At 39.4% G+C, this 27,778-nt stretch overlaps 1 protein-coding gene across 16 annotated transcripts in view; it reads right to left on the bottom strand.

The window, feature by feature from the left end:
* Positions 1-24,840, bottom strand: part of FANCL (FA complementation group L) — an 82,914-nt gene extending 58,074 nt beyond the window's left edge. For 2 of the 16 annotated variants that reach the window (XM_051838736.3, XM_051838725.3), the window contains exons 1-6: positions 24,571-24,813; positions 14,206-14,264; positions 12,271-12,331; positions 8,458-8,514; positions 2,871-2,897; positions 289-389 (exon numbers count right to left, since the gene is read on the bottom strand). In XM_051838736.3, the coding sequence (XP_051694696.1) occupies positions 289-389; positions 2,871-2,897; positions 8,458-8,514; positions 12,271-12,331; positions 14,206-14,264; positions 24,571-24,666 (401 nt within the window). In that variant the 5' untranslated portion in view covers positions 24,667-24,813. Of the gene's footprint in view, positions 1-288; positions 390-2,870; positions 2,898-8,457; positions 8,515-12,270; positions 12,332-14,205; positions 14,265-20,062; positions 20,209-24,570 lie in introns of all 16 variants that reach the window. The other 14 variants (XM_051838724.3, XM_070069701.2, XM_070069702.2 and 11 more) reach the window with 11 other exon arrangements.
* Positions 24,841-27,778: the final 2,938 nt, after the last annotated feature.

The raw sequence follows: 27,778 nt of genomic DNA, 5'->3' as shown, positions 1-27,778 counted from the left end.
TCTAGGCATCACTTTTCAGACACTGAATAATTTAGTAACATTCAGAATAATGTTATATGATCAGTGAAAATATCTATTATGGTAACATCTTACTATGTACATAAAAATGTCAGTTTTTACAAATTATGCTTAGCATTTTACTTTGTAGGTCAACTGTTTATGATATCCCTCTCTGACTCACAGTAACAGTAAGGATCAGATATTCTAACAACAAATCACTAAGTAAAAACAGATGTAAAACAAAATGATAAACTGGAAGTGTACTGAACTGAAATTAACTAGACATACTTATCCCAACCAAGAGTTCCTATCTCTTCAATAAGGCTTGAATAGAACTGGGGAGGTGAAGTTAGCACAGGTATCTCCTGAGAATTCTTTAAAGCAACTCCCTGTTTAAAAGGAAAAACAAAAAACGAGTCAGCTGTGGAATGCTACACAATGAATTATTAGAACCAAATACAGAACACAATTTCATTATCTTCTTAGTGCCTAACTAAAGTGTCCATTATTTTTATAGAAAATCTAGCTGACTTTATGCCCCTTCTCAAGAAAAGTAAAAGGACTGCACTGAAGGTCATGCAAAATGTCAATTTTTATAACACACAAAGATTGTAAGATTTTAATATTTATTCTCCAGGACTATAATGCCTATTAAAGATGGGGGGGCAGAAATCTCATCTTCAAGCCTTCACTTTCAACTCCTGTGGAGATGATGCTTGACATATCTATGCAATTTTTTAAAAAGTGCTTTTAAAGAAAAGTTTGAAGCCTAACTACACTGCCCATACTATTTGTATACCATTATTAACCATATCCTAGCAAACAAAACCACTTGTTGTCACAATAAGCATCTATCTGCTAATTTGTTTCACTTCTAAGTCATCCAATATTTTCCCATCCATCTAGAGTCCCTGTCCTTGCGAATCCCACCTGTGATGTTGTTAAAATGGCTCCCACAATCAAAACTAAATTTTACTTTTAAAAACATTGATGTCACTAGAACTAATGAGGCTGAAAAATACCAATAACTTCAAAGTTATTAACCTAGACAAGTATCTTATTTGGAAAGTAAAAATAAATGTTTCTACAGATTACTCAGATGTTCATATGATCTGCATTATCAAAACCTATTGCAAGTTGGGCATCCTTAATCCAAAAATACAATATTCAAAATGCTACACAATTTGAAAATTTTTGAATGTTAACATGATATCAGCAGTGCAAAATTCCACACTGTGAAACTTCGTTTCATGCACAAAATTACTAAAATATATTCTGTAAGAGCAGGCATTTGTCCTACCTAGCAATTAAAACACCCACATCCCATATTGGGGTACTTATTCAACACCCAGCTCAACTCCAGCTTCTTCCTAATGTACATCTTGGGAAGCAATGGCAATACCTCAAGTAAATGGATTCCTGCCATTTTCATGAGAGATCTGGATTGAGTTCCCAGCTCCTACTTTACCCAGGCCCAGCTCCAGCTGTTACAAGCATTTAGAGTCAACCAGTGAATGGAAGCTCTCTGTTACTGTCTCTGCCTCTCGAATAAATAAATTTTAAAATTACCCAGAAATATAGTTGAATCCCACAACAGCTGGGACTGAGCCAGGCCAGAGCTGGCAGCCAGGAACTCAATCCAGGTATCCCAAATAGGTGGCAGGGATTCAATTATTTGAACTATCATCTGGTTCTTCCTAGGGTCTGCATTACCAGGAAGCTGTGTAATTGGCAGCTGGAGCCTGAACTCAGGCACTTCAATATGATAGGTGGGAATCTTCACTCCCACTCCATGCGTAAGAGCACAGTGGGTGAAGGAAGACAAGGAATACACTTTCCACAGAGGAGGAAGAAACTGTGCACACTAGAAAGGGTCATTTCACAAAGAAAAGTTTCAAATCCTGACTTTTAATATTTTCAACTTATGAGATCTTGAGCTCTCAGTGGCTCAGCTCTAAGAAATAAAACAAGCTACTTCATGGATTATTTTAAAGTATAATTATTTGGCAGGCGCCGTGGCTCACTAGGCTAATCCTCCGCCTTGTGGCGCCGGCACACCAGGTTCTAGTTCCGGTCGGGGCGCCGGATTCTGTCCAGGTTGCCCCTCTTCCAGGCCAGCTCTCTGCTGTGGCCAGGGAGGGCAGTGGAGGATGGCCCAAGTACTTGGGCCCTGCACCTGCATGGGAGACCAGGGGGAAGCACCTGGCTGACTTTGGATCAGCGCGGTGCACGGGCCGCACCACGCCGCCCATGGCAGCCATTGGAGGTGAACCAACGGCAAAGGAAGACCTTTCTCTCTGTCTCTCTCTCACTGTCCACTCTGTCAAAAAATAAAAAATAAAAAAGTATAATTATTTATTAAATAGGTAATGAACTATTAAGTTTCCTAGTAATAACTAGGAATAAACAGATTTACAAAATTTCATTACAGTATCCTCCTCAAAACTGTCTCTAGTGATGACATTGCAGGAAGCCAATTTCTAACAACATAGGCTAAAAAATAAATTAATGATTCTTACATTTTCAGGTACACCACATCCAATGAGCTATAAAATCATCAACTTTCTCCAGTTTATGAAAATTCAAACATAGAATCTTATTCAGAAATACAAATGTATTGAATAATATAAATCAGAGATGTTAACATTTTAGTTTACAACTAGTATTTCTTCAAAAGTAAATGGAGTAATAACTTAAAATCTAATAAAGTTAATCTCAGTAATAAGAGCTTAATAAAACATGGTATATATAGTTTTACTCTGGTTCCCTTAGTCCTCAGTTGGTATAACTTATTAGAAATAAAAAGATGAGACATTTTCCTACAATAACAAGGGAATTTAAACCAAATACGCTCCATTTCTTCACCTTACCTTTTTTAAAATTTCTTGCACCATGGCCTTTGAAAAAATTAATAGTTTTGAGAACTCTTGTTAATTAGGGGTCATAAAGTCATAAATCAATATTTAAACTTCAGAAATTGATTTTAAACTCTTTACTCACATCCCATTTTATCACAGCCCTACCTCAGAAGGTTGTTACAAGAATTTAAAAAAGACAAAAATAAACTTTCTAGCAACAGGTTTCTCAGTAAACAGTCACTGATACTGAGAATAAAAGGTCTCAAAAACAACCATGGGAAATATCAAACTGCTTTCAGTTGTCAGTGGCAGTAGCAGCAGTTATTTTTATGTGAACAAGTGTAAATACAGATATAGCAAAGGCCTAGTAAAGAATAACAAAAAACATAATATCACTGGAAATAAACATTTTCAGAGAAAAAGCAGAATATTTATAATGCCCAATTTGAGCTGTAAATATCAATATGAATGACAATTAATTACACTCACTTTTTTTTTTTTTTTTTTTTTTTTTTGACAGGCAGAGACAGACAGTGAGAGACAGAGAGAAAGGTCTTCCTTTTCTGCTGGTTCACACCCCAAGTGGCTGCTACGGCAGGTGTGTTGCGGCCAGCGCACTTCGCCAATCCGAAACCAGGAGCCAGGTGCCTCCTCCTGGTCTCCCATGCCGGTGCAGGACCCAAGCACTTGGGCCATCCTCTACTGCCTTCCCGGGCCACAGCAGAAAGCTGGACTGGAAGAGGAGCAACCAGGACAGAATCCGGCGCCCTGACCAGGACTAGAACCTGAGGTGCCGGTGCCGCAGGTGGAGAATTAGCCTAGTGAGCCATGGCGCCAGCCAGAAAGAATACTTAGAATGAGTGTAATGGGCCAGCGCCGCAGCTCACTTGGCTAATCCTCTGCCTGCAGCGCTGGCACCCCGGGTTCTAGTCTTGGTAGGGGCACCGGATTCTGTCCTGGTTGCTCCTCTTCCAGTCCAGCTCTCTGCTCTCGCCCAGGAGGGCAGTAGAGGATGGCCCAAGTGCTTGGGCCCTGCACCTGCATGGGAGACCAGGAGAGGCACTTGGCTCCTGGCTTTGGATCAGAGCAGTGCGCTGGCCGTGGCAGCCATTTGGGGGGTGAACCAACGAAGGAAAACCTTTCTCTCTGTCTCTCTCTCACTGTCTAACTCTGCCTGTCCAAAAAAAAAAAAAAAAAAAAAAAGAACTTGAGGCGGCCACAGGCACAGTGGTTAAGATGTCACTTAAGATACCCACATCACACTTGGGAACACCTAGGTACAGTACTGGCTCTACTTCCTATTCCTACATTTCTGCTAATCCTCATTCCAGGAGGCAGCAAGAAATGGCTCAAATATTGGGGTCCCTAACACCCATTCAAATAAGAGATCTAGAATGAGTCTGGGCTCTCGGCTTTGGCCTGCACAACCCTGGCTGTTGCAACCATGTGGGGAGTGAACCAGTAGATGCAACATCTCTGTCTCTGAACCTCCGCCTTTCAAATACTAATAATTAGGAAAGAAAAAAAAAAAACACTCAGGAACCAACACGAAAGGGCTTATATAGCCCAAATTGAGATAATTTAAGCATAAAAAAAAAAAAAGGAGTGCAAAGGATTAAAGTTAATCAGTTCATAATGATACTGAAGTATTTAGTTCCCTGTGACAGTTGCTAGGCACCAACTCATTATTCTAAAAACTGATGTTTAAAAAAAGAAAAAAGCACTTATCCTATCTCTACTTACCCTATCTCTTTAGTATGAGCTGTATCTCAAATTAACCAAAAAAAAAAAAAAAATCAATGAAAAGTACACTAGAGATTTCCACATAGTAAATGCAGATGATGGAATTTTTTAAAATCACCATTTATAAAATCACCAGGTGATAGGCTGATGAAAAACTTTACATTACCTGCCTCTACAGCTATTGGTCAATTTTAACTTTACTATGCTGAACCATTAACATCACGTGCCTCCTAACATTGTTAGTACAGAACACCAAGTATTCTCATCAGAGTAAGCAAATCCAATTCAGCAGCAACCTCTAGATCCAATGGTGAAACAAATAGAGGTCGAGTATCACTTATCCAGAATGTTTGCAACCAGAATGTTTTGAATTTAAGATTTTGGGTTATTCGCGGGTGTATATATTTGATGAATTACCCTGAAGATGGGACCCAAGTCTAAACTCAAAATTCATTTGTTTCATATAATTTTTATACATATAATATGCCTCAAGGAAATTATAAACAATATTTTAAATAAATTTAATTTGGGCCGGTGCCGTGGCGCACTAGGTTAATCCTCCACCTGCGCCACAGGCATCCCATATGGGTGCTGGGTTCTAGTCCCAGCTGCTCCTCCTCCAGTTCAGCTCTCTGTTGAGGCCAAGGAGGACACTGGAGGATGGCCCAAGTGCTTGGGCCCCTGCACCCGCATGGGAGACCAGGAAAAAGCACCTGGCTCCTGGCTTTGGATCAGTTCAGCGAGCCGGCTGAAACACACCGGCTGTAGCAGCCATTTGGGGGATGAACCAACGGAAGGAAGACCTTTCTCTCTTATTCTCTCACTGTAACTCTGTCAAATAAACAAGAAAAAAAATCTAAAAAAATAAATTTGTTTAACATTATAACAAGTATATACATAATTATACATAAATTATGTATATACACAATTATATATACACAATTGTATCTATAATTATACATAATTATGTTATTATATATATATAACAATTATATAATTATATATCAATATAAGCTTTGGGGGCCGGCGCTGTGGTGTAGCAGGTAAGGCCACCGCCTGCAGTGCCAGCATTCCATGTGGGTGCCGGTTCGAGTCCTGGCTACTCCACTTCCCATCCAGCTCTCTGCCACAGCCTGGGAAAACAGTAGAAGATGGCCCAAGTCCTTGGGCCCCTGTACCTGCATGGGAAGACTTGGAGGAAGCACCAGGCTCCTGGCTTTGGATTGGCACAGCTCCGGCCGTTGCGGCCAACTGGGGAGTGAACCAGCAGATGGAAGACCTCTCTCTCTCTCTGCCTCTCCTTTTCTCTCCATGTAATGCTGACTTTCAAATAAATAAATAGATCTTTAGAAAAAAAAACAACAACAATATAAGCTTTTATAATGTGGAATTTTCTACCTGTTGGGTCATGGCAATGTTCAAAGAGTTTTGGATTTTGAAGCATTTTGGATTTCAAGTTTTTATACTAGGGATGCTCAATGTGTAAAAGAATGTGTCAAAAAGATATCATGAATGTGGTTTTTTCAGATGTTTTTAATGTTTATTTAGCTCATTTGAAAAGCAGGTATTGAGAGGCAGAGAGAGAGAGGCATAGAGAGAGAGAGAAAGATCAATCTTACAGTCACCAATTCTACTAGTTCACTCCCCAAATCCCCATAACAGCTGGGGCTACACCCAGTAGAAGCAGAGAGCCTAGAATTCCAGCTGGGTCTCCCATACGAGTGACAGGAACTCAGGTACTTGAGTCATCACCTGCTGCCTCTCAGGGTGCACATTAGCAGGAAGCTGGATCAGAAGCAGAGTGGGGACAAAGAATCAGACTCTCAGATATGAAAGGAAGGCATCCCAAGGGGCATCTTAATCGCTGCACCATGATATTGACCCAAATATTATGAATGCCCAAACCAGAATGTGGGAAACTTTATAGGACACGTAACTAGGCTTATTCTACATGTAGATTGCATGGGAAAAAAAAAGAAAGAAATGGGTGAAGAGGAGATGCTGTTATAATGTAAGTCTTATATAAGACTTAGGAGACATATCAACTTAATATTATGTATGGACTTTGTGTGGATTCAGATACAAAAAAAATCAGCTCTAAGGATTATTGTTAAATTCACTGGAAGTACCACAGATTTACTTGTCAAAGCATAAAACAAAAGGAAAGAAATGCCTGTGTGTATAAGTTTTGCTGCAAAAACTGTTAACTGTTTTGTCAAATTCTGTTTTAGATCTTAGTTAAAAAAAATTGTTAAGAATTATATACTAGTATAGCTTTAAAAAAAATTTACTTCTTTATTTGAAAGGCAGAGTGACAGAAAGGGAGAGGGAGAGAAGAGACAGAGAGAGATTCCTTCCATCTACTGGTTCACTCTGCAAATGGCCACAACAGCCAGGGCTGGGCCAGGCTGAAGCCAGGAGCCAGAAATTCCATCAGGTCTCCCATGTGGGTGGCATGGACCCAAGTACTTGGATCATCTTTTGCTACTTTCCCAGGCACATTAGCAGGGAGCTGATCAGAAGCAGAGTGGCCAAGACTTGAACCGGCACTCCAATATGGGATGCCAGCAATGCCAAAGTACCAGCCCCAACTTCACTAGAGTTATAATAGCATTTTTCAAAAGATTAAAAGCATATAACTATTAAGAGATATTCATATACACTAACATACAAGTATTTAGGGAAGAGTGGATACAATGTTTAGGATTTCCTTTAAAATATTATAGTCTCAGGCTGGCGCTGCGGCAAAGTGGGTAAAGCTGCCACCTGCAGCGCCAGCATTCCATATGAGTGCTGGTTTGAGTCCTAGCTGCTCCACTTCCAATCCAGCTCTCTGCTATGGCCTGGGAAAGCAGCAGAAGATGGTCCAAGTGCTTGGGCCCCTGAACCCGTGTGGGAGACCCAGAGGAAGCTCCTGGCTTCAGATTGGTGCAGCTCTGGCCATTGTGGCCATCTGGAGAGTAAACCAGCAGATGGGGTACATTTCTCTCTGTCTGCCTCTGCCTCTCTGTAGCTCTGCCTTTCAAATAAATAAATAAATAAATCTTATAAAAAATGTTATAATCTCTTCTACAAAGTAGGAAAGGGAACATATGATGGGCAAAATGCTTACATTAGGTCATGCCAACTGGTATTCACTATAGTCTTCCTTGTTATTTTATGTGGAAAACTTGTGTAATAAAAAATGTTTAAGAAAATAACATGTCAATAGGATAAAGTAAATCAAGTGTTACATGCAAATTGACTATCTGAATAAACTACTGTTTTTAATTGTACATATGAAATGGAGACTAAAATTTTTCAGAAATATGAGGCGGTATACAAAATTATGAATACATCCTATTGTATCTTCAAATATAAACACCCAATCTCTTTTAAATTCTGACAGGCCAGCAGTACATTTTATTCCTTCACTATCTGCTCTATTCTAGTGCCAAGAGTACCCAGCTTACAAGACACTCACACTGGCTCCTACAAATAATTCTATTCTTCATGAAAGTACCCACACACATTTATGCACATTAAAACATTAAATGACTAGAAGTTTACAAGTCTTAACTTCTAATAATGTTAGTTTTTAAAGGTTACAGAGAGGCAAGTATTTATCTAGAGAGGGTAAGACACTGAGACACTGTCAGTATCCCGTATCAAAGGGCCTGGGTTCAATGTCTGGCTCTGGTTCCTGACTTCAGCTTCCTGCTAGCCAAAACTCTGGGGAGGTAGTAGGACGAGTATTTGATTCCTGAGTAAGATATCATTTGGGAGTACCTCTATATAATTTTTTTTAAAGATTAAAGGTCACAGAAAACAATTATGACTTACAGAATCTTGAAAGTGTTAGAAAAAAGAATCTTACCAAAATCATCTTCAACTCCATCATAAAACTCATTAGGTCAGGAGAGTGCTGCATTCTCTAGATCAAACATGTATTTCCAATTAATTTCATGGAGTACAATGAATAGTCTACTCACTATACTAAAATAAAATACATGCCTAAGTGAATATGAAAAACAATGAAGCAATATTTACATCCAAAAAGTATGACATGAAGTATCATCATTCCGCTATTCCTATAAATTTCCTTTTGCAGGAATAAAAGCACTCAAAAGTATTTCTAGTGAGATATAAGTATTTTTTGTTCTAGTACTATTGGTTGAACTCTTTAATTAACACACAATTATTCTTAGGCATTTAAATTTTAACTGAAAAGTGATCCCTGTTAAATATAAGAGTGGGAATAAGAGAGGGAGGAGATGTACAATTTGGGACATGCTCAATCAGACTTGCCCCAAATGGTGGAGTTAGAATCATGCCAGGGGATTCCAATACAATCCCATCAAGGTGGCATGTACCAATCCATCTCACTAGTCCAAGTGATCAACTTCAGTTCACAATTGATCACACTGATAGGTCTAAGAGTGAAAGGGATCACACAAACAAGACTAGTGTCTGCTAATACTAACTGATAGAATCAAAAAGGGAGAGACCAATCCAACATGGGTAGCGGGATACACAGCAGACTCATAGAATGGCAGATGTCCTAAACAGCACTCTGGCCTCAGAATCAGCCCTTAAGGCATTCGGATCTTACTGAAGAGCCCATGAGAGTATTTTAGGCATGGAAAGCCAAGACACTCTGGCAAAAAATAAATAAATAAATAAATAAATAAATAAATAAATAAATAAATAAATAAATAAAAAAAAACAAACACCTAAATGGAAGATCTCTGCGAGTGAGATCCCAGTGGAAAGAACGGGTCATCAAAGAAGGAGGTACCTTTCTCTGAAGGGAGAACTTCCACTTTGACTATGACACTGTAGGAATAAGATCAAAGTCGGCGAACCCAAAAGGCTTCCATAGCCTTGGCAACTCATGACTAGAGCCTAAGGAGATTACTGACGCCATAAACAAGAGTGTCAAATTGTTAAGTCAACAACAGGAGTCACTGTGTACTTACTTCTTATGTGGGATCTGTCCTTCATGTGTTGTCCAATGTGAAGCAATGCTATAACTAGTACTAAAACAGTTTTTTACACTTTGTGTTTCTGTGTGGGTGCAAACTGATGAAATCTTTACTTAATATATACAGAATTGATCTTCTGTATATAAAGATAATTGAAAATGAATCTTGATGGGAATGGAATGGGAGAAGGAGCGGGAGATGGGAGGGGTGCGAGTGGGAGGGAAATTATGGGGGTGGGGAGCCAATGTAATCCATGAACTGTACTTTGGAAATTTATATTTACTAAAGAAAAAAAAAAAAAAAGAAAGAAATCAAAAAAAAAAAAAGAGAGAACTACACATACTCCTCTGTTCCTTCAGCACCATTTACTGTTAACTTTAATAGACCTAGAAAACATCATCATTACTAAAACAAAGAACTGGTTGGTATAGGAGCAACAGGATGTGCAGGAAAAGCATAAATTTAGATTAATAAATTACTGATTATTATTAATCAACAATACCATCCATTTTGATTTTTCCCTTGATCTTAAGGACTACCAACAGTTGTTATTTTTGCCCTTTAACAATTAACCCACATTAATTCAAAAGCAGAGAATCATTCAATAAAGTAAAACCTGCTTTAACAAAATGGTAAATAGGAAATAGCCTCTAAAGTACAAAGAATAGTTAAGATTTATGGTTCCATATCCTAGAATCTTTCCTTCTTAAAATAACTAAAGAATAAAGAAAAAGCAAAGAAAGTTATCAAAGGGCCAGCGCTGTGGCATAGAGGATAAAGATAGATGTCTGCAGTGCTGGCATCTCATATGGGTGCTGGTTCAAGTTCCAACTGCTCCACCTCCTATCTAGGTCTCTGCTATGGCCTGGGAAAGCAGAAGAAGATGGCCCAAGTCCTTGGGCCCCTGCACCCTCTTGAGACCTAGAAGAAGCTCCTGGCTTCAGATGGGCCCAGCTCTGACCACTGCGGCCATTTGAGGAGTGAACCAGTGGATGGAAGCTCACACTCGCATTCTCTCTCTCTGCCTCTCTGTAACTCTGCCTTTCAAATAACAAATAAATAAATATTTTTTTAAAAAGTTATCGAGTTTTATACAGCTTTTTTAGACAGAATGCTATATCATTCCCCTGCTTAAAATTAGAATAACAAATTTGTGTTACATTCTGCAATACATTACATTAACACCATACAGTTCTGAACAGTCAGTATGTAAATAAATGAGAACAAGTAAGACTCTAAGATATTTCTGTACTATCTGAAGAGATACCATTCACATCATATAGCCTTGAGGGGGTGCATGTTTGTAGAACAAGTTTTGACTGTTCCTTCAAGATATTTTTCCCTTAGTTCACTACAAATAAGAAATTGTATCAAGGGTCTGTGACTTACAGCCTAGAGGCTAAATCCAACTCAATATTCATTTTTGTAAATAAAGTTTTATTAGAATGCAGCCATATACCTTCATTTACCATTTGTCTAAAATTGCTTTGGTGCTAAAAGAACAATAGTTGCAACAGACTTAAGGTTCACAAAGCCTAAAAAATTTACTACCCGGTCCTTTAAAGGAAAAAGTTTGTTGAACTCCTGGCCCATATTTACTAAAGGGAAAACAGTAATATTTAATTCACCTTTGGAAAAAAAACAAATCCCGAGTCTACCTGACCAACTAGAAGGTGGGGGAGATAAGTTATTAGGACTTTTCTAGGAATCCTGTTGATGATGAATTGGTGGAGGAGAGCAAAGTCATAGATCTTACTATCATACCTAATATTTATTAACAAATGTTTTCAGGCTATTTAAATATCTCATTAGATTTACTTCTTAAGTTTGATGTACAATCTAAATAGTCAGAAATGAGTTGGGGTAGAAATAATTTAAACATCCCCTACAAAAACTGTAATTAAAATGCTAGGATGACAGCCTACACTCTACAGATAGTTTATCTCCGACATGTCTTTGCTGCTTAGTAATACTGTGAGTGACTTTCATAGTCAGTTATAGATACCCTGCCTTGACAAGAGAGAAAACACAGAAAGATAAAACACAGAAACAAATAAAGCAAATGAAATGCAATTCTGTTAGTATGCATTTTTCTACAAGTCATTTCATTATTTTCAGCTCCTTCAGTAACTGATTTTTTCCAGTTCTCTAATCTTTAGAGAACTTTTCAAGTAGACAATCCTAAACCTAAGAATAACTAAATTATTTCTGCCTATGTCACACCTGAGCTATCTTTATCTTTTCTCATTATGCAAGTATGCATGATTTTTAAGTGATTTCCATCATACCTTTTCTGTTGCTAATCTAGAGCTAAAACCCCATTTTTGCCACAGATTTGCTACAGCTCTTAATGGATGCAGATGCTTTTCTCCTGTAACAACTACTCAGTCTCATCAGAATAATCAATCAAGAAGTGATGGGTATGGATTAGGGTGAATGCATCCGAAGAAACTATGTCTCAAGGATGTAAATCAGTTTCAATACAAATGCCACCTAGAGCTCTGCTGAGGACTCTAAGAAAACATTTTCTATAATACATAGATCCTTAAAACATTGGATAGGAAAGAGTTGAACCCTACAAAACTAATCAACTAGTAAACATGTTTGTTTAAACATCCTACAAAGCAGGTCTTCAAGGAAGCATAAACTGAGTAATTGATTATCCTCACTTGAAACAAACATTTTAAAGGATTTAAAGGACTTACCTGTTGGACTATTTGATGGTATCCATTAAGTATAGTTTTCAGCTGCCAACTGCATAGTAATCTAAAATTTTAATGGAACAAATGGTTTATTATTCAGCATTAAAAGAGGAAAATTTATTTACATGTTTACACAAATACACATATATACAAAAATGACATAAACCAAATTCTGATGTTAATAAATTTTTTTACCATGTTTACTATTTAAAATCTTGGCTTCAAACTATTGGTACCAATTTTCCCTCAAATATAAATTACTAGAATTGGTAAATGACATGCAGTTTATCTTTTTTCCTTTAACATATCCAAAGCAAAGTTTTCTATTTAACTGGATTCTTTTGCAAGGTAGTTTAACTAACACAGTATTGATCAAAATGTGTCAAACTTCTATTTGAAAAACTATATATGGCAATACAATCTTCAAAAAAGATATAAACTTTTAACCGTGTAGGTACTAATTAGTCAAAGTTCATCCATCCATTAGGTCATTCTAGGTGTAGGATGTCTGAAACTTCCTGACCCTTGCCTTCTCAAACCACCGTAAGTTTCTCCATTCTTGGTCTACTAATCCCAAGATACTCCATTACCACCTCTATCAGTGGCAAAGTAGTCACATCCAGCTGTCCACGGGTGACCCCTCTCCTAATGCTACCAACCTGGCAACTTTGATCAATCATCCATTTTCTGTGCTATCTTTAACAAATGTTCTGCTCTTTTCTTCTTCTTAATGAATTAACTTGCAGTTACTTATCACCTTAAAAAAATTAACTCTTCCTTGAGTTCACATCCTTCTCTAGCCACTTTCAGGGAAAGCCCTTAACGTTGTTGATACTGTTTCCATTTCCCTTCTACCCAATGATTCAGTCCAAAACCCAACCCAATCTAGCTTCTACCACTGCACAAAAGCTATTCAGATCTGACTGGATCTCTCTGCAACACCCAGTACTGCTCACCATACACTTCTTAAAACTTTATCTGGCTTCAGAGTCACTACTGTAGAAAATTTCCCCTTACTTTTCTGGTAATCCTCATTCTAAGTTGCCCTATATTTACCACTCCTTTAAACGTTGGTATGCCTTCAAGGTCCTGTCACTGGATGCTCTCTTCACTTCACAGATAAAAGAGGTACTGGAAAGTCTAATCAAACTCATGGCCTCAAATCCTATGCCTACCGTGACTTTCCCATACAACCCCACTCCAGTCTCACACTTGAGTTGCGCATCAATACATCACCACCTAGCAACTAACTTCTCCTGGTACTTCACACTCAGTACTTCCTAAGACATTCTACTTCTCCTTCTGCAAGTCCTTCTCTAAATTAGTGACCTGAGCCAGGGACTTAGATACCATCTGCCATTTCTCTTTCCCTCTTATCTATACTTCTGATCAGCCATGAAATCAATTCCATTTATAAATATCTGGATTCCTTCTCTTCCTCAACGCCAAGATATTTAGGAGCAGAGATGAGGTTGTGTGTGAGACCTAGATTTTAAGTCTCACGTCCTGACTGTCTCTGCCAACATTCAATGTTGGTTCTTAATTTATACCAGGACTAAGTTGGTAACATGGGTCTTCCCATAAAATGAACATATACATACATATATGCTAACACTAACAGTAAAAAGATGAGGGAACAAGTCTTCTAATCCTTTTGTATTTTTATACCCTGTTCAGTACTTGTTATGAAAGTATACATAATTACTATTTGTGACACAAAGTGAAAACAAAATTAGAGAGTCAATGCTACTTTTGAAAAACACATTAGCACATGAAAAATTTTACAAATGACACACTGTTAGTAATAAAAAATCAGAACTATTTCTGGTTGAGTGAATTAATAAGCCATTTAGGCAAAACTCTAGTGACAAGAATCATTTTATACCAAATTGACTGCCCATCCCATTAAGAAAAATACATAACTAAAAGTCATGTCACCTTGCATTCTTCATTTGCAAATCTTCAGGCAACAATATTCTAAGGTGGAAGTCTCTTCCCTAAGGAAAATATTGAGAAATTCACTCAAGTTTTCATCTTAACGCTAAGAGAAGTTAAATATAGAATCACATAGAAAAGGCAGTATTTTTCTTTATTTTCTAAAAAGTATCAAATGTATCCAAATTTTTACAGTTGTTAAAATACAAGCAGTAGAATATGGCATTTGAGGAAAAATAACATAAAAATATGTCAGGAACTTTAAATTATTTAGAAAACAAAACACAAATATAGAACCGTAAAGGTTTATCAACACAAAGTTCCTCATATGAACACAAGAAACACTGTAAAAATCATTAATAGACACCTATAGAAGAAATGTACATATTATTTCTTAGGATAAACTCCCAAAAAAGAAAATTCTTTCAAATTGCTTTGGATATGGGAGGGTTGGGGAATCACAATATAAAACAAAAACAAGTAATGCATTAAAGAACTCATGTATCAAACTTCTAAATTTGAACAAAATGAAAATATATTCAGTTATAAATATACTGACATTGTTTCTCCCATATTTGTGAAATCAATAAAATTAGTAACATATTTACTTAGTTTTAAACACTCATTGGCTACACATTTAAATATTCAGAATTTTATTCAAGAGTCTAAGGAAAGACTTTTCTCTGAAAAATACATTGTTTTACTTTCTTTGGAAAATAAGTGGGCAAGCAGTTTAAACTCTAACTTAAATAGGCTAATACATGTGAAATTTGAGCAAAAATAAGCAGAAAAAGGCAAACAGAAATGTAATCTTTTACTCCAACAATATAAAATGAAAAAGAGTAATAAAATTCTTGAAAAATAATTACCATGTGGAATTTTAGCTCAGTCTCCCTCAAAGCACTTTCAAAAACAGAGGAACACAATTAAATGTACCCCATAACCTTTACTTTCAATGTAATATTACAGTTCTGACTTTCATTAAATTTAAATGTCCTTTAAAAAAAATGAAACAAAGTGTACTACTGACCTTTCAAAAGGTCAAGTAACAATAATTCACTATTTCATTAAAGCATTTAGAGGTATTATGTAGTAACTTCAGCCTAACTTTATAGACATCCCACACATAGGTATAAGAACAATGTATAATCCACAATTTACATGAAGAATAGAACTATTCAACTGTAGAAATGCACATTATCTCAAAAAATAAAATTCCAAGGTCCTTATTTGCAAAATTTAGTCATTTTAAAAGGTCAAATGTCATGCTGTATGCCACAATAGTTTCCGATTTCAGAAAATGTTGAAAATTAGCTTGTGTACTTAAAACACCTAAGAAACAGTAACTGTTATCAAAATGCAAATTTCCCAGAACTGCAGGGAAGAGAAGTACTGACCATTGCCTAAATCTGAATCTTCTCACATACTCAAAAAACTAAGTAATTGTTAAGAATAAATAAAACCACAAAAAAAAATCCCACATTTTCAATCAAAGAATACAAAAACTTCCAACTACCTAAAGGAAACAGAAACCACTTTGCAGTAGAGCCCACTCTCAGCTCTCAGAGTCCTTTAAGAATGCTGGGGTGTTCAGGAAACAACTGCTTGGAAGACAGAATGCAGGGAGGGGAGAACTGGACTAACTTAAAAAAAAAAAAAAAAAAAAAAAAACTGGTACATCAGAGCACGACTAGAGGAGATTTAATGTAACACAAAAGTCAAGCAGTCAATCTCAGAAAGGAACTATTTTAGGGGTAGAAGATGATAAAAAGGCAAAAAGGCAGGTAGGAACACTTTTTGCAAACTAGGTGCTAAGAAGAAAAAGATTATGAAGAAAGGCAGGGTCTTACATGAGAAAACACTCCTGGACCCAGCAGTCTCCAAAAATTTCCATATTAAAGAAACTGCACTTTGCTTCACCAACAGAAGAGGGTATTCTTGAACTAGGAATTTTATAAACAAACAGCTAAAATGTTCACAGATACTGCCTTGACAATGCAAAGCTCCTATGATACAAAAATAGAAAGAAACAAACCCCTTTAGGTGATGACAGACCCCAAAGAAAACTAAGTCACAGACAAATTATAATAGTGAATTAAACATCACTAAGTAAGCATTTGTACAAAAATTCAGAAATTCAAAAACGGAGATATGAAATTATTTTTTAAAAAAGGAAGAAATGAATGAGCTCAAAAAAGGGAAAGGAAATGAAGAAAAAGACAAAACTATATTAAAATTGAAGAATAAATTTTTAAGAGAACCTAAAGGAAAACATGGTTAAACAAGAATTTCCTAAGGGGCAAAGGAAAAAAAGTAACTAAATAAAAAATGAAAAAGAAAAATGAAAGACCATCAGAGAAAAAAGCAGTTGAAGTGGAAAAGAAGCAAAGAAAGTACAATATACATGCAACTGGAGACCTTTAAAAATAGTAAAAAATAATAGAGAAGAATATTTACAAATACAACCCAAGTATATGTTCTGGAAATCCACATAAGGTAAAACTAGACACATGAGAATGAAAATTTCAAGAAAATAAAAACTTCCACTTCCAAGCATGATGGAGTACCAGACAAAGGATCTGTCCTCCTCCAGTAACTTAACAATTAGAAAAAGCAGGAAGTGTTTAGTCTAACAGGACACGGGTTGGGACAATCACATCTTATGTCACTAGTACCTGGCTCTGGCTCCTGACTCCAACTACCTGGTGGTGCAGAAAAAGAAGCACTGGTGATAGATCCAAGTATTTGGGTTCCTGCTACCCACGTGGGAGGCCTGAACTGAACTTTTAGCTGCTGGCTTAAGCCTAACCCAGGCCTGACCATTGTGGGCACCTGGAGAATTGGCCAGAGATGGGAGAGCCTTCTTCAGCTTTCTCTCTGCCTCTCAAACAAGAGCCATTAAATAATCTGAGGGGTATTGTCCTACTGGTAGAATCAAATTAACCCAGACTAAAGTGATCTCTAACTCTGCCTAAAAAAAAGCTGAAAAGCAAACCAAGAAAAGATCTAACTGCTCCTACATAATTTAACTGCAACTCACAACAAACCTCAAAAATATCTGGAAAATAAAAATATCTAGCATGCAACAGGTAGAATTCACATCAGGTATCCAGTGATATATGTGGCATGCAAAGAAAACAAGACACATAATGAGGAGAAAAATAAGAGAAAGTTACAAAAATGGCACAGATGACAGAATTGACTTAAAATTAATTTCTGGGCCAACGCCGCGGCTCAATAGGCTAATCCTCCACCTGCGGCACCAGCACACCGGGTTCTAGTCCAGGTCAGGGCGCCGGATTCTGTCCCGGTTGCCACTCTTTCAGGCCAGCCCTCTGCTGTGGCCCGGGAGTGCAGTGGAGGATGGCCCAAGTGCTTGCGTCCCTGCACCCCATGGGAGACCAGGAGAAGCACCTGGCTCCTGCCATCGGATCAGTGCGGTGCACCGGCTGCAGCGGCCATTGGGGGGTGAACCAACGGAAAAGGAAGATCTTTCTGTCTCTCTCACTGTCCACTCTGTCAAAAAGTTTAAAAAAATGAAGAAAAATACACCAAGGTATGACACAATCAAACTGACTGAAACCAGTAATACAAGAAAAATCTTAAGAGCAGCCAGGGGAAAATATACTATTTATAAAGTGACCAAGATAAGAAAAAGTAGAGATTTCTCAGAGCAAACAGCAAGACAGTTGAACAACATCTTTTAAGTACCAAAACAAATCAAAACAAAACAAACCTGTCAACCTAGATTTTTAACCAGTGAAATTATCTTTCAAAAGGACAAATAAACACTTTTTTAAACATAAATCATCTGAAAGAATTCATCACTAGTAGACATGCAGTACAGGAAATGTCCAAGTAAGACCTTTAAGAAGAAATGTGAATATGCAACAAAGACTACCAGACACAGTAAATTTACAGATAAACATGAAGTACCTCCTTTATTTTTTAAACTATTTTTAAAGGATAAATGTACCAAAGCAATCACAACAATACAGTAGTACTGCATCAAAACCCAGAGTATAAAATATCCATGAGATCATATTAATAGAAATCAATGACTGAACTAGTAAATGGAGGAAGACAAACAAATCTCCCATGCAGTAAAATTTCAAATAAACTATAGATTTTCCCCTGAGGGAAAAGAGCTCTAACTCCCAATGCTAAGCGACGGCTACTCACAGTGACATCCTTCCAAAGGGTATAGTGAGAAAGGGAAGTGGAAAAGCCTAACAAATACAACTTCAGCCAAGTAATCAGTATCAACAGTCATAAGTGATACTGTTAAACTGTACACTTAATGTAATGAAAGGGCACTTGGTGATAGTTCTCCCAAAAGCCCATAAGCCCAACCTAATCATTAGAAAAATATCAAATTCCAATGAAGGAGTATCCTACAATATACCTGACTAGCACTCCTTAATAACAGGATTATTTCATAATGATAACAATAAGGCATCAAAAACAAGGAAAGTGTGAGGAACTGTCACAGTTAAGAGAAGCCTAAAGACACATGACAACTCGATGTAATATAGCATCTTGGATGGATTCCCAGAACAGAAAAAAGACACAAGGTCAACCTAAGGAAATATTACTAAAGGAAGGACCTTAGGTAATAGTAATGTACCAATATTTGTTCAACAAATATATCAAAATAATGTTAAGATGTTAATAACAGGGGTGGGGCCAGCATTGTGGCTCAACAGATTAAGTCACCACCTGCATGGCTGGCATTCCACATGAGCATGGGTTCAAGTCCCAACTTTCAAATAAATAATTAAATCTCAAAAAAAGGGGAACAAATTGTTCATGTGAGAAAAGGTAGAACACATGAGAACTCCCAATTTTTCTGTCAATCTAAAACTACTGTTAAGGCCGGCGCCGCGGCTCACTAGGCTAATCCTCCGCCTGTGGCGCCGGCACACCGGGTTCTAGTCCCGGTCGGGGCGCCGGATTCTGTCCAGGTTGCCCCTCTTCCAGGCCAGCTCTCTGCTGTGGCCCAGGAGTGCAGTGGAGGATGGCCCAAGTACTTGGGCCCTGCACCCCATGGGAGACCAGGAGAAGCACCTGGCTCCTGGCTTTGGATCAGTGCGGTGCACCGGCCGCACCAAGCCGCCCATGGAGGCCATTGGAGGGTGAACCAACGGCAAAGGAAGACCTTTCTCTCTGTCTCTCTCTCTGTCTTGTCTCTCTCTCTGACTACTCTGCCTGTCAAAAAAAAAAAAAAAAAAAAACACTGCATCTGAAACTGTCAATTTACACTCCTATAGATTACCTTTTAGTTACTCTATTAGTTACCACAGATTCTCACATTACTTAAAGGTAGACTGTAATAGGCTTAGGATGTACAGTAGAGGTGGGTGTCTGACCTAGCAATTAAGACCTCAATTGAGAACTCCATGTCCCATATCAGTGTGCCTGTGTTCAATACCCACCTATTGCTTCCTGCTACTGTGGACCTTGGCAGGCAATAGATAGCTCAAGTACTGGGTCCCTGCTGTCCATGTGGGAGACCTGGACTGAGTTCCCAGCCTCAGCTTCAGCAGTGGGGAGTGAAACAGCAGATGGGAGCTCTGTCTCTTAATTAAATGGGACATGCCATTTTTTCAAAAAAAAAATATATATATATATATAAATATGCACACATATATTATAAAACTTAAAGCAACTACTTACAAAAACAAAAACACTGCTATAGTTTGGGTGCAGCCCTAGAATTCACACAAAGAAAATTTAATCTCCAAAGCCATTTGTTGGCATTTTGAAGTGAGCTTTGGAAGGCAATTAGGATTAGATGAGATCATGAACAGCCCTCCCAAATGGTGCTATTGGATTTACAGGAAGAGGAAGAGACACCCACCAGTTGTTCTGTCTGGCCATAAGACGCCCTCTGCCATGTCAGGATACGGCCAGAGGGCCTCACCAGAAGCCAAATGAAGTTCAGCACCATGCTCTTTGACTTCCCAGCTAAATAAACTTCTAAATTACCTAAGCTGTGCTATATCACTATAGCAAAAATAAAAAATAAAAAAAAGATAAATATAGTTAGTAAGCTGAAAAAAGAGAACTATAAAAAAGAATAATATACACTACAGAAAATAGGGGGGAAAAGGTTAAAAAGGAACACAATGAACAAATACCAAGACAGATTTCAAGCCAAGCACATCAATAATCCCATCAAATGTAAACGGCATAAATATCCCCAAATAAAAGGAATTATCAGGAATCAAGACAGGAGTTATTTTTAATACCAGTGTGTATATATATATATATATATGTGTGTGTATATATAATTTTTGACATTTCTGCCTTTAGGAATTGGAACTTTACCTCCTTTTGAATATGGACTAGACCTAGAGTCTTGCTTCCCACAAACAGAATAAAGTAGAAACAAAACTGTGACTTGAGGCTACAGGATAAAATACAATGTGCAGCTTTCTGCTTAATCTCTGTTATATCACTCACTCAGGAGAAGCTCACTATTGTGTTGTGATGGCAACCAAGCAACACCATGGAGGCCCATGTGGTGAGGAACCAAGGCCACTAGCCATTAGCTGTGTGAGTGAGAGATGTTGAATGCAAATCTTCCAACTCTGGTCAAGCTAGTACTAGTCCTGGGAGACATCTGACTGCAAGTTCATGAGAGATCTTAATCAAGAACCACCTGTTACGTTGCTCCTGCATTCCTCACTCCCAGAAACTGAGAGATAGTATTTGCTACGTTAAGCCACTAACATTTAAAGTAATTAGTTATGTGGCAAAATATAACCATTTTAGACAGCTTCATTACAGATCAAGAACATAAAAGGATAACCAGGGAATATCATAAATAATTTTAAGCCAATAAATGTAAAACCTAGATCAAATGAGCAAATTTCTTTAAAGACACAAACTATCAAAGCTCATTGGAGAGGAAAAGATAACCTAAAAATAGACTACATCTTTTTAATCACAAAATTAACTGTATACCAGATTACAGAATAAAGTATCAATAGGTTACATAAATTTTTAATACTGTCTAGTCATAATGCAATATAAGTAGAGATGACAAAAGTAACAGTCACAAAGGACCATCCACCAAAAAGCATTTAAAACTGTCTATTAAGCAGATCCTGGGTGCAATGGAACTACAAACTGAAATCTGACAACTTCCAAACAATGGTGATAATATTACACGTGTCAGCATCTATTTCGGACATTTCTTAAGAAAAGAGCCTTTTTTTTTTTTTTTTAAAGGCAGCGAGAGATAAAGATATCTTCCATCCTGCAATTCACTCCCCACATGCCCACAATAGCAAGGGTTGGGCTAAACCAGGCTGAAACCAGAAGCCTGAAACTCATTCTGAGTCTCCCACACAGGTGAGAGACCCAACCACTTGAACCACCACCTGCTACCTCCAGAGTGCACACCAGCAGAAAACTGGATTCAGAAATGTGGCTGGGACTCACATCCAGGCATTCCAACAAGGGATACAGGTAACCCAAAAGGGAATGTTGTGCCAATTGCTCACCTTCTCGTCTACGAATACTTTTAAAGGGACCATGCTGTGACGTAGCAGGTCAACCCGCCGTCTTCACTGCCAGCGTCCCATATGGGCACCGGTTCTAGTCCCAGCTGCTCCACTTCTGATCCAGCTCTCTGCTATGGTCTGGAAAACCAGTAAAAGATGTCCCAAGTCCTTGGACCCCTCCACCCGCGTGGGAGTCCCAGAAGAAGCTCCTGGTTCCTGGCTTCAGATCAATGTAGATCCTGCTGTTGCTGCCATCTGGGAAGTGAACCAGCAGATGGAGGACCTCTTTATCTTTCTCTGCCTCTCCTTTGTGTAACTGTGACTTTCAAATAAATAAATAAATAAATCTTAAAGAAAATACTTTTAAAACAGTGATAAGAGTAAAATGTAAAGCCTTAAAAACATAAAAATGTGGGGCCAACGCTGTGGTGCAGTGGGTTAACACCCTGACCTGAAGTGCTGGCCTCCCATGTGGGCATCGGTTCAAGACCCGGCCGCTCCACTTCCCATCCAGCTCTCTGCCATGGCCTAGGAAAGCAGTAAAAGATGGCCCATGTCCTTGGGCCTCTGCACCTGCATGGGAGACCTGAAAGAAGCTCCTGGCTCAGGATTGGCACAGCTCCGGTCGTTGCGGCCAATTGGGGAGTGAACCAGCAGATGGAAGACCTCTCTCTCTCTCTCTGCCTCTCCTCTCTCTGCATAACTCTTTCAAATAAATAAATAAATCTTTAAAAAAAAAACATAAAAATGTGCTCTCACTGGCTAAATCTGGGACACTTAAAGCATAAAGTAATGGTTAAAATCATAAATAACTTTTTTCATTCCTTTGTCTGATCTGATATAAATAAATGGAAATGAAGGAATTCCATTCATAAATACATAAATTCATAAATACAGAATTCATAAATACAGAATGACGAAGTTAGAATAGATTACAAACTGGAGGAAGAGTTGTTAAAACAGGACTATGTGTGTGAAAGCTTGATGCTTCAGAATACGTCCCAAAAAGTTCCTATTAATCAAAAAACAAAAATCTGGCAGATGCTTAACCAGGTGATCAAAGTTAACATAATCAACAATGGTAGCAGCTAAACTCAGAAGCTGTGAGAACACAACCAAGTTCTTTGTGTAGTATCCCTGCCCAAATGTGTAACTTGAATTCAATGTTGAGAAAATGTAAGTCAAACCCAAACTGAGGGACAATGTCAAGTTCACAAAAAGCAATGACAAGCAGAGGAACTACTCCAGGTTAAATAGACATAACAACTAAATGTAATGTGGGATCCTACATCAGACAGTGGAAGTTAGGGGCAGGGGAGGGAATAAAGGGGATAACTGTGGGATTAACAAAATTAGAATACAGATTCTAGACTACATAATGGATTTTTTTCACATTATCAGTGTCCAGGTTTTGATAACTACACTGTGGCTGTGGATGAGTATGCTCTTGTTTTTATATACACTGAAGTATCAAGGGATCAGGTGGCACTATGATTTCATCTCCAATGGTTCAGGAAAATAATGTGTATATACACCTACCACAAATACACACACGATCAATCTAATGCAATGTGAAGCAGTGAATCTAGGTAAAGGATATGCTGAAATTCTCATACATCTTGCTACTACATAAACACGAAATACATACAGAACACTTTCTGACAATTTAAGTGTTTAGGTTCAGATTTAAATAAGCTTCTTATAAAAGGTATAAATTGGAATTGTAGGTACTGCAATATGAAAATGTCACCTCATTTCAATGCTGCCAGCTCACATTTCTAAGACAGTTTAGGAGGTCCAGGCACATTAATACAACTTTCCTTAATGTGCTTAAAATTAGGTGTAACATGGTTTCTGAGAAAAGTGTAACTTGGTAATACTAACTTTTCTAAATGTCTGAATCAAATTTTTAGGTAGGTGATTCAACAACCTGGAAAGAACAATGAAGTCCTTCTTCTATATGTAATATCAATTTTAATCACTACTGCTTGGGATAGGCACAATTAATGGGAAGACCTGTGAAAAGCCTGAGCCTGCTGTGTAATCTGCCACTAACTCGACTTTCTCCACAACAGGTGAGCGTTTCACTCAGGAGTGGATTTCATAATGCACTCAAACACATGCACTAATTTCCAGGCTATGACTCCTAGGCTGTTTATGATCTCTCATGCGATCAAGGCCAAGTTAGTTATCTCTTCGGTTTTCCGAAGCCATGACTTCCTCAACTATCAGAATAATTTTTTCCTGAGTATTAAATGAGAACAGAACAGAACCTAGACAGCGCTTAGTAAACCTAAAAACTCTACAGGTGACAGGTGCAATTAACTCTTTAAGAGAGGGCACTAGAATCGGCAAAGGTAATTAATTCCGCTATCAAGACTTCCTATAAAATATCGAAACTGACGGTGCCCAGGTACACACAACGTGGAAAAGTGTCAACATGGGTTTTCCCTCCAAAACGCTCTCGGCACACAAAACCCGGAGGTAATTCGCTGGAACTCCCCTGCGAACTGCCGCCGACACACGCAGGGTGGAGGGTGTTAGAATCCTGGAGGTCAAAATTGGCGGAACCAACCCGGGCAGGCACGGGCTGACGCTCGCAGCGGCCACAGGCGAGAGCTCTACGCCGCGCGCGCCTCCCAGCGCCCCAGGAAGCGCCGCGACCCCGGCTCCCGCGCGGCGGCCACGGCGAGGGCCGAGTTTTCCGCGACTGCAGCGGCCGCAAAGCTCCAGACCCCCGACTGCCGCTCCGAGCTGCCCCTCGCAATCCCAAGTCCGCGCCCCAACCCCGCAAGTCACAGACTGCCACGGGGGCAGGCGAGGGAGGCAGTGCCACAGCGGACGACCGGGCGGGTACCTGAGCCGAAATGAATCCCTCATACACAGTTTTCGCCCGGTTCTGAGGCAGAAGTAGCGGGAACTGGCGCAACAGGCTCGCTTCCGTCCCCGCCATGGCTAGCGGGCCCGGGCAGGGAGGCTCTACACGGGCCAGGCGCCGCACATGCGCAGTGATGCACGCCGCAGGCGGAAGCGCGGGTTTGGCGGGAAGAGACTGCAGGATTCCTGGGGCACAAAGGCAGAGGTAGAGCTGGCCGGGTAGCCCGGGCCTCGACGGGAGGCGCCAGGGGGCGTGGCCTGAGGGTCACTGGTGTCACCGTGTAGAATCGTTCTAGCCTTAATGAATGCCAGAGGCCTTTGGGTTTTTGTGCCTGAGCCTGCTCAAAGATTGCTACAACTTCGTGGTAACGTTGCTTCCAGCCTAAGATGGTTTTAACAGACTGGGTGTTGTGCCCCGTTTGCTCCCCAGACCTTTCTCACGCCCCTTCCTCACTGTTGGCCTCAGGGGTTCCTGTATGCCCTCCATGCACAAAAATATGTTCTCCCTACTTAGTACTCTATTGGGATACATCCATATAGTGTAGACATAGTCCTAAGCCTTACCAGTTTAATCTGATATTATTTTTTTTTTTTTTTTTGACAGGCATAGTTACACAGTGAGAGAAAGAGAGAAAGAAAGGTCTTCCTTCCGTTGGTTCACCCCACAAATGGCCGCTATGGCCGGTGTGCTGTGCCGATCTGAAGCCAGGAGCCAGGTGCTTCCTCCTGGTCTCCCATACGGGTGCAGGGGCCCAAGCACCTGGGCCATCCTCCACTGCCCTCCCGGGCCACAGCAGAGAGCTGGACAGGAAGAGGAGCAACCGGGACAGAACTGGCGCCTCAACCAAGATCGGAACCTGTTGTGCCAGCGCCGCAGACAGAGGATTAGCTTAGTGAGCCATTAAAAGACATACCCATACAGTGGTTAACTTGATAAGTACATTTTTCTTTGGATATACATTTTTCTAACTCAAAAATGGGATTCATTTCCTTTTACTAAAGATTTGTTAAATAAGAAGCTTATTAATAGTTACCATGTAGTTCTTTGATATTCCAAATAGTATTCAATGCATCACATTTTTGAGCCCTGCTATTTACAAACCACTGTTGTGCTATGCCAAAGGTTGTGCAAAGAAGAATCAGATATGCCCTTCCATCTTTACTGCCCTCAAAGTGGAAATGTAGTTTTTGAAGAGTCTTAAAATTCTATAAGAATTGTCAGGGAAAGCAAGAAGGCTGAGCAGTGGTTTGATATAAGTTACATAAAAGCAGTGTTTCTCAAAATGTGACCCTGGAACAAGGAGCCTCAGCATCACCTCTGAACTTTATAGAAATGCAGATTTTCACCCTTGATGGGGTTCAGGACATCCTACTTGAAAATATGACATCAGGATTTGGTTGTGGTGCAGTAGGGTAAGTACTGTTAACATGGCATCCTAGAGGGGTGCCAGTTCCAGTCCTGGCTGATCCACATCTGATCCATCTCCCTGATAATGCACCTGGGAAAGCAGCAGAGATGGCCCAAGTCCTTAGGCCCCTGCTATCCATGTGTGAAACCTGGCTTCTGGCTTCAGCCTGGCCCAGCCCCTGCTGCTGGGCCCATTTGAGGAGTAACCCAGCCCCAGCAGATGGAAGATCTTTCTTGAACACTGCCTTTCAAATATAAATAAATAAATCTTTTTAAAATGGCACCTTGGCATTTGAAAAGATAGCAAAGCCTAAGAAAGTCACGTGCTGACCTTCTCCTTACTTCTCCCCTGAAGCAGCTCCTAAGACCCTCACATGAAAGGTACCCTTATCCCCAGAGGAACAAACATCCTCCTCTGAAGACGGAGAATCAGAGAAGGATCTGCACAGGTCTTGTTAAGTTCCCCACTTCATTGCCATTAGATCATACCACCTTTGTCCAATCATCCCTCCTCACAGCTCTTCATTATTAAGATACAGAGACGTCCATCTTTCTTTGGGTCTTCATTTCCAAGGTTCCAGTGTTATGTTAAACACATTATACACGTTTGTTCCCTTGGTAATCTATCTTTTGTCATAGGGGCCTCAATCATGGACCTAATGATGGCAAAGAAAGATGTTTCTCATTCCTCTATCTCAAATGTAGGAAATCCCTAACTCTGGGAATAGGGCCTACCTGTCTGTGGTTTAGCAAGTCTCCCAGGTGATTCTAATACATGCTAAAGTTTCAGAAACTCAGCATGGCATAGCATAACACCTGCTCAGTTATGCAACTCAATGATAACCGCACTACATGATTATGTTTATTTAAAAGGCAGAGAGATTTGGGGAAGAGTTTGGCAGAAAAACAGAGAGGGAGGATGAGAGAGAGAGATCTCCCATCCATTGGTTCACTCTATAAATGCTTGTGCTAGCCAGGCCAAATCCTGGAGCCTGGAATTCAATCCAGATATCCCCTGTCGCTAGCAAGGACCAAACTACTCGAGCTACCTACCACCTATTGCCTCCCAGGTTACATATCACCAGGAGGCTGGAGTCAGGAAGAATGGGGGCAGAATACACAGAATTCACAGCGGGGTGCAAGCTTGTAAAGATCCCAACAATAGAGGTTCTATGGAGGTAAGGGATAATAAATACATAGTATTAGGGAAGAGTAATTATAAAGAAGGGGATGAAGAAGGAGAAAGAAAAAAAATCAAAGGGAAAAGAGCTGTCTTTTATTTTGCTGGAGCCTAGTCAATCCTGTTTGCCCAAAGATACCAAAAGGAAAGCAATTCTATCCCTGAGAAAAGTGCATACATACAGGAAAAGAGGGGCACAAAGCCCTCACTTTTATTCTTGAAAACACTGATAAATGAAAACAAATGAGGGAATACATATCTAATCTTAAAAATTGTCGATATGGGGCTGGCGCTGTGGCACAGCGGGTTAAAGCCCTGAAGTGCCGGCATCCCATGTGGACACTGGTTCTAGTCCTGGATGCTCCTCCTCCGATCCAGCTCTCTACTATGGCCTGGGAAAGCAGAAGATGGCCCAAGTCCTTGGGCCCCTGTACTCACGTGGGAGACCAGTGGAAGCTCCTGGCTCCTGGCTTCGGATTGGCTCAGCTCCAGCTGTTGCGGTCATCTGGAGAGTGAACCCGCGGAGGGAAGACCTCTCTGTCTCTACCTCTCTCTGTAACTCTGTGTTTCAAATAAATAAAATAAATCTTTTTAAAAAAT

This window comes from Oryctolagus cuniculus, chromosome 2, assembly GCF_051225735.1.
Source record: "Oryctolagus cuniculus isolate XC-2025 breed Fujian yellow rabbit chromosome 2, ASM5122573v1, whole genome shotgun sequence".
Classification (NCBI taxonomy): domain Eukaryota; kingdom Metazoa; phylum Chordata; class Mammalia; order Lagomorpha; family Leporidae; genus Oryctolagus; species Oryctolagus cuniculus.
Note: the sequence above shows the minus strand (reverse complement) of the source record. Positions and strands in the feature narration are given on the sequence as shown.